The 8,259-nt window shown below is 43.5% G+C and overlaps 1 protein-coding gene across 1 annotated transcript in view; it reads right to left on the reverse strand.

Moving 5' to 3' along the window:
• The window catches only part of HADH (hydroxyacyl-CoA dehydrogenase), an 84,024-nt gene that overhangs the window by 25,667 nt on the left and 50,098 nt on the right, over positions 1 to 8,259 (reverse strand). The window contains exon 2 of the mRNA XM_007940768.2: positions 2,137 to 2,265. Within this exon, the coding sequence (XP_007938959.1) occupies positions 2,137 to 2,265 (129 nt within the window). The remainder of the gene's footprint in view (positions 1 to 2,136; positions 2,266 to 8,259) is intronic.

Raw genomic sequence — 8,259 nt, forward strand, 5'->3', positions numbered from 1 at the left:
AAATTTTGGTCAATGACATGAGACAAAGTATATGTGAACTGCTGTATGAAAAGTGAATTTACTCTGTAAATCTCTACCCAAATCCTAAAAAAAAAAAAGAATATGAGGAACAGGTGAAGGAGATCTTCACCTGCCTGTGATTTTTATCATTTGGATTTATTCAGGGAGAGGGAAAAATTCCCATTACCCCTCTCCAGCTTTTAAAAGGTGACTTGACACATGGCCATAGATACCTCAGGTTAAAACAAACAAACAAACGGAAAGAAACCTACTATGATAGAACGAGTTTTTGGACCTGTGGGCTGAGGGCCATGGTTGTGAGGGATATCAAGTTCAACTGGCATAACATACTACACAAAAACATTGTTCTACACCCTACTTTGGTGAGAAGAGACTGGAGTCTTAAAAGCTTGCAAGCAGTGGCCACCTAGATATACCAAATGGTGTCTCCTCATCCAGAGCAAAGAAGAATGAAGAAAACCAAAGATGCATGGAAGCAATTAGTTCAAAGGACGAGTGGACCATGCAAACCTTAGCCCATATGACCACCAGCCCAGAAGAACTAGATAGTGCCAGGCTACCAGTGGCCTAGCAGTAAGGGAGATCCTGGTTAGAATGGGAGAACAATGTGGAACAAAACTCAAAATTATAAAAAAGACCAGGCTGACTGCTCTGATAGAGCCCTTGAGACTATGGCCCCTAGTCACCCTTCAGGCCTGGAATTGAACTCACTCCTGTGCTTCCAGCCAAACAATGTTGTTGTGGTTATGAGCCATCAAGTCGGACCCAACTCATAGCGACCCCTCCTTGGGTTTCCGAGGCAGTATCACTACAGAAGTAGATTGCCCCATCTTCCTTCTGAGGAGTGGCTGGTGGTTTGAACCACCAGCCTTCTGATTAGCAGTCAAGTGCCTTAGGCACTAGGCTACCAGCTCCTAGCCAAACAATAGACAGGCATACAGGGTAAACATTTACACCAGGTAGATATACTCCCTCGAATGATCAATCATGGGAGAACATAAGGGAGATAGCTCAAGTGGAGGAATGCATAGGAAAGGAAGACACACAGAAGAGGTAACTACGGGGAGGAAGTGACAAGAGACCTGTTACAATGCAGGCACTGCAGTCAGTCATGAAACAAAATGTGTATCAACTCCTGTATGGAGAATGAATTTGCTCTGTAAACTTTCACCCAAATCACACAAAAAAATTAAAGAACAAAACAAGACCCCAACTATTTGTACTTTTCTCTGCCGACATGAGGAGAGAAATCTCATCCAAGTAAATAAATCTTGAGCAACTTAAAGTGGCAAAGGTAAATAAAATTTCACTTTAATGATTTTTCAGTATTTCTAGTTAATATCATGCTTGGTAAAGTAGAGAGTCAGTGAGAAAGGGGAAGACCCTCAATAAGATGGATTGACATAGTGGCTGCAACAATGAGCTCAAGCATAGCAAAGATTCTGAGGATGGCACAAGACCCGGCAGTGTTTCATTCCGTTGTACACAGGGTCACTGTGAATCAGAGCCGACTAGACAGCACCTAACAACAACAGTTAACTGCCAAGTCTTAAGTGAAAGCGCCATAGAAAAGCAGCATGTTCCAACAAGAAAGAGTCAGCAAACCAGGGTTCCCAATCTTCTAAGAGTTACTCAAGTGCTTGTGTCTCTTCTCCTGGAAAATGAGAATGATTACACCCTCTAATTTCTTCTCTAGTGCATAGTAAATGGGCATACAATAGTACCTAAGCAATCAAAAGTCTCTATCTAAATAGAATATTATTAATCATTCTTTTTCATTTGCAAATACAAAAATGACCTTCTTCTTTCTCCTTCTTCCATCTTTTTGACAAAATAGGTGTTCTTCAATCCCAAGTTCTCAGTGTACAAGAGTTCACACCTATAGAAACTTTCCTCAACCTCAAACCCTACCCAGCAAGTTATTTACTTCTATTTTCTAATCAGTCCCCACTGAATGTTTAGTGATTGTTTTTATATTGATCTACAGATACAGGGAAATGAGTTTTACACAAATAAACAACAATCAAAATAAAATTAAAGACAAGAATGACTTCACATGTGTGTTGTGGTCAGAAGGCTGATCGTTAAGGACATCAATAATGAGAAATTAATTACCTTGGGGTTCTCCGCAAACTTCTTCTTGGCCACTTTCCTAAGGCTTTCCTCAATTCCCTTTTTAGATTTTGCCAGGATGTCCTCTGTCTGGTCAACCAATACTACGGTGTGGCCAGTTGCTGCAGCAACCTGAAGCAAAAAGAAAAAAAACATTTAAAGAAAAAAACTTTAAGTCTTTTAAAACTTTAAAAATATTAAACAGCATGGAAGTTTCATGTTCACATGAACTCTACCATCATCCCATCTCAAAATGATAAGTAACTAAACACACAATTTTTGTGGGGCACTATTTTCAGCCCTTTATGTGGATTAAAACAAATTCCCAAAATAACCATCTAAAGTCAAGAAACTTCCCTACAGTCACACACTGGGGTGTCAATCAAGGTGGTCCCACTCTGGAACCCACACTCTAAGCCCTTACCTGTAGTGTCCAAAGTAAAATGAAAACTCCAGCTCCTCAGTCACATTAGCTCAACAGCCCATTCACTCCCCAATCCCACAACCATTTTTCCTTAGAGTTATGGTGGCATAGTACCTAAGGCATTTGACTGCTAACCAGAAGGCTGGTGGTTCAAACACACCAGCCACTCTGGTTCAATCCCACCAGCCACTCCTCAGAGGAAGGTTGGGCAATCTACTTCCGTAGTGATAACAGCCTCAGAAACCCAAGGAGGGGTTGCTATGAGTCGGATCCAACTTGATGGCAGTGAGTTTGATTTTGGTTTTTTATTGTATCCCATGCAGCTTGAGGTCTTGGCCCTTCCACTGCAGTCTTTAAATTAGCAGCAGGTAAGACCACAAACTTTCCATTAATGGTAACAAAAAGACCCCTGTCACCAAAGGGCTATTTTATGACAAGACTCTCATGAAAGTGAAGTTTTAGGGAGTAAGCCATCTTAAGAGGGATAGTTCCTCTCCCTTCAGACCACCCACTCTGGCTGAGGAAGGACCCTGGGGTCAGGGAACATTTAATGGTGCGTAGTGCCTAAAGCACTTGACTGCTAACCAGAAGGCTGGCGGTTCAAACCCACCAGCCACTCCTTGGAAGGAAGGTTGGGGAATCTACTTCCGTAGTGATACTGCCTCAGAAACCCAAAGAAGGGTCACTATGAGTTGAGTCTGACTCGACTGCACACAACTACAACAATCCAAGCTAGCAGAGAGCCAGCTTAGTTCAGCATAGTCAGTGACAAGTAAATCCCTACTTCATCCCAGTTTGCCAATAGTGTTGGCAAAAACCACTGGAACAGGCAGTGTGGCTGAAAATAAGCAATCAGGTCACCTTACAGGCAGGGTGTTATAAGTAAATCAGTTCATGGCAGAAGCATGAGGACACAGATGCCCTATCCAAAGAAATGTTCTAAGAGCCAGCACAACGCCCAGGGCTCCTTTGATCCCCTGGGGTCTGAGAAGAGAACCACTGCACCACCAGTGCAGAGGAGAAAGTCTGGTTAGCTTGGAATAAACTCGCTCAGTGAAGAACAAGGACAGTGAGAGAGCAAAAAATAGCCCTACCCCACCATCATGATGTGAGATTTTGGAAGCCGGGCAACTAAAACTCAAAGAAGGAAACCAAAGAGGAAAAGATACAAAAGTTGAAGAGGAAAAAAAAAAAAAAAAATTGAAGAACAAAACCCAAAAGCAAAAACGTTCAAATCTCAAAGTAAAATTTCCTAGGAATACATTTCAAAATGGTAGGTCGGGTTTTAAATGGAAGTTCATTACAACTGCACCTTTCTAGCAGACCCCCATTCCCATGGCTTCTCCCCAGAAAGCAGCACACAGGAGCCACAGGTCTGAGCTTGCACCACCACTGCCCCAGGGCCTGCCTTGGAAGGAAGAAAAACGAACCACTGCCAACACTCTGGTGGCATAGTGCCTAAGGCATTTGACTGCTAACCAGACGGAAAGAACTCCTCGGAAGGAAAATTGGGCAACCTACTTCCATAGATATACTGCCTCGGAAACACAAAGAGGGGTCGCTATGAGTCAAAATTGACTCGAAAGCAGTGAGTTTGGTTTGTTTTTTGTTTGGCCAACAAGGGAAGAAGGTCTGAAGGAAAGGTCTGACAACCCAGGGCAGGGCAAGGAGGGTAACTGGGGATGAATTATCTTGATTAAAGGACAAAGGTAAGCGGCAAACCTGCCTAGTCAGCAGAATACTTCACAGGCTGCAGGCAGGTACTCAAAAATCACACAATGGGCCCAAAAGCAAAACACCTGCCAACACAGAGAAACATTTCTTCCCAAGTGCCAACTGACTTAAGTTCCATCTAGTCAACAAGTCAAATAATCTGACATAAATTCGAATCTCCAATAAATTTAAGGTAGAAAAGCAAGAGAAAATTTAGAAACTGTCCAGAAAAGAATTAACACAGCAGGCCCAAACTGTCATCCTTACAGAGGCCTGCCTGAAAAGCCTGCTTGGCCAGTGTCTAGAAACTTGAGTTTGGAAGGGTTCCCACCACTTCCTGATAAGAATGCCTTACCATAGAGAAAGCAGTTGTGCAAACAATATGGTTTATGATGAATAGCTTCTGGAGTCTGGGATTCGGGTAAGTCCCAGGCAAAGGGTATCGATGTGAGCCCCAGTGAAAACCTGAGTTAGGTCTGAGACTATGGAGCTTCCTCAGTCTACAGATTTCACGTGCTGTCGCAACTCATTGCTGGGGGAATTAAGCATGTCCTTTGTGACTCCACTTGGAGAGGACTCTTGGAAGCTTGTGCCCAGTCTCCCCTAGACTTAATTCATGTGCTCTTTTCTTTTTACTGATTTTGCTTTGTATCCTTTCCCTGTAATAATACAGCCATGAGTGTCACTATATGCTGAGTCCTGTGAGTTCTCCAAACAATTATCAAACATGGGGAGTGGTCCTGGGAATGCCCAACACAGAAACTAAAAATAAATCCCATTTTGATTGGAGCTGGTGATGAAACCAAATTGCTTAACACCCCACAGGTACTGGTGATGACTGCTGAGAAGAACTCATCTGCCAAGGCTGAGGCAAGCTGAGATCCTGGCTCTAGGCCTTTCCATTTCTGTTTTGGCTCCTCTAACAGTCCCTCTGGAATGACAGAATGATTTTTACATTGTTCTTGTCCCTCTGACCTAGATCATTCTCTGAATATGCCATACACGATTCCTCTGAGTCTCCTTATTTAGGTCCCAATCCATTTTCCCCTGTACTTTCCTTCTAGCAGGTATTACTCAGCTTTTTACTTTTTAGGGAGTTAGGCAAAAAAAAAAAAAAAAAAAAACTATATTTGAAGAACTTGTGCCAAAGCTGAAGGGTAGATCTCACTGAGGATATATGAGAAAACACAAAACAAAACCAACAATATAATTCTCCATTTTGGAGTGTCAAATGAAAATAACTCATCATGAATTTAGTCTATATGAAGAATCCTATCAGAAAGCAGATCTCAGAAGGTTGAATAAGAGGAGACTATCTATAACAGGCCAAACCTCCAAGATTGTTACGTTGTTGTTGTCAGGTGCCGTTGTCATCTCCGACTCATAGAGACCCTATGTACAACAGAATGAAACGTGCCCGGTCCTGTGCCAGCCTCACAATCCTTGCTATACCTGAGCCCATCTGTGGTAGTTCAGTTTGTGTGTCAACTTGGCTAGGCCTGGTTGAGTAGCTGGGCAGCTGGATATAGATTCCCCATGATGAGACTGGTAATCAACTCCACGGTGGAATCTACTGTGAGCAGCTGAGTAGCTGCCTTAAGGAATGTGGTCTGCTTTCTGTATATAAGCAGAAGCCTTGAGGAATGGTCTCTAGCTTATGGCACGCTTGGATCCTGCATGTGGCCGTGTTGTTCAGCAGCCTGCAATGCTCTGCCAGCCTTGGGACTTACAATAGACTTGAATTAATGGCCTGCCATGTGGTTTGGTAGCATCTGCCCCAGGGCCTGTGCAGTGTAGTAAATTACTTAGTGTGGCTTTTCTACCCATAAGTCTTTGTAAACTCCAAGGTAGGATTTGCTATGAGCAACTGAGGAGCTCCTGATTGCTAAAGTTGTCCACCTGGACTATTTTTGTTCAGAGTGGCACAAAACAATGTTCTGGGAGGTTCCTGCTTTCTCTCAGTTGCTTAGAATTCTGATGTTATGATTGGTTAGTTTGGCCACCAGGCCAGGCTCTAAAGGAGGCCTCCTGAATGCAGAGGAAGTCTCTCTCTCAGACTGCTGGTTGAGGAAGACGTGCTGCTAAAAAGACAAGCACTCCTAAAAGAGACACGCGCTGCTGGGAAAGAGACGCATTGAGGAGTGAGACACCAAGGGGCATTCACTGTTGGGAGAGAGACTGTGAGAGACTGTTAGGAGCAAGACTGTGGGATGGGAGAGAGACTGAGCATTTTTCCTGAACTTAAATTATATAGCCTGGTGCTTCCCTAATAAACCTCGTAATCTGTGAGTTGTGTGTGGCCACTGCAGTGAATTATCAAACCTAGGAGAGAGGTGGTGGGTGCTTTGGGAGGAATGGTTGGTGAAAGGGCTAGAGGGAGGAAGCATGTCTGGCCTTGTAGGAATAGGCCTTGGGCTATTGATGGTGATTCTGTCTTCGTCTTGTGCGGTTAGAGGAGGTCAGAAGATGTGGCCCCCTTGCCCTTTTTTGCAGCCTGCCTGGGAATGAAGAAAAATGAACCACTGCCAACACTCTGGTGGCATAGTGCCTAAGGCATATGACTTCTAACCAGAAGGCTGGTGGTTCCCACCAGCCACTCCTTGGAAAGGAAATTGGGCAACCTACTTCCATAGAGATACTGCCTCAGAAACCCAAGGAGGGGTCACTATGAGTCAAAATTGACTCAAAAGCATTGAGTTTCGTTTGTTTTTTGGTTTACTAACAAGGGACAAAGGTCTGAAGGAAAGGTCTGACAACCCAGGGCAGGCCAAGGAGGGTAACTGGAGACTGTGCCATTTTAGTCGTCAACTTTGGGCTTGTTAGCCTCAGCAGCCAGTAGCTGCCTGAGTGAAGAGATGCCTCTAGCTCCAGTGGGCCGGGAGCAAGAGGCAAAGCTGAAGCCCAAGGTTGAGGGGCCTTCACATTTCCTAGAACCTGGCACATGGAACTTGGACTTCTAGCCTCCTGAACTGTAAGAGAATAAACTTCTGTTTGTTAAAGCCATTGCATTTGTGGTATATTTTTGTCAGAGCAGCACTAGTTAACCAGAACACCATCGTTGCAGCCACTGTGTCAACCCATCTTGTTGAGGGCCTTCCCCTTTATCGTTGACCCTCCACTTTACCCAGCATGATATCCTTCTCCAGGGAATGGTCCCTTCTGACAACATGGACAAAGTAGGTGAGACGAAGTCTGGGCATTCTCGCTTCCAAGGAGCATTCTGGCTGCACTTCTTCCAGGATAGATTTGTTAGTTCTTTGGCAGTCTATGGTAATTTCAGCATTCTACTCCAACACCACAATTCAAAAGCATCAACTCTTCTTTGGTCCTTATTCATTGTTCAGCTCTCATGTGCACATGAGGCAATTGAAAATACCATGGCTTGGGTTAGGCACACCTTAGTCTCCAAGGAGACGTCTTCAGCATGTTAAAGAGGTCTTTTATAGCAAATTTACCCAGTGCAATACATCGTCACATGTCTTGACTGCTGCTTCCATAGGTGCTGATTGTGAAACCAAGTAATATGAAATCTTTGACAGCTTCAATCTTTTCTCCATTTATTGTGATGCTGCTTATTGTTCCAGTTATGAGGATTTTGTTTTCTTTATGTTGAGGTGTAATCCATACTGCAGGCTGTAGTCTTTAAACTTCATCTTAAGTGTTCCAAGTCATCCTCACTTTCACCATGCAAAGTTGTATAGTCTGCACATCACAGGTTGTTAATGACTCTTTCTCCAAACCTGATGCCATGTTCTTCTTCATATAGCTCCTTGGATTATTTGTTCAGCCTACAGATTGAATAAGTATGATAAAAGGATACAACCCCATGCACTCCCTTCCTGTTTTTAAACCATGCGGTATCCCTTTGTTCTGTTCGAATGACAGCCTCCTGGTCTATGTACAGGTTCCTCATGAGCACAATTAAGTGTTCTGGAATTCCCATTCTTCTCAATGTTATCCATAATTTGTTATGATCCACACAATCAAAT

The sequence above is a fragment of the Orycteropus afer genome, unplaced genomic scaffold (assembly GCF_000298275.1).
Source record: "Orycteropus afer afer isolate SDZICR_OR568_19922 unplaced genomic scaffold, OryAfe1.0 scaffold00071, whole genome shotgun sequence".
Classification (NCBI taxonomy): Eukaryota; Metazoa; Chordata; class Mammalia; order Tubulidentata; family Orycteropodidae; genus Orycteropus; species Orycteropus afer.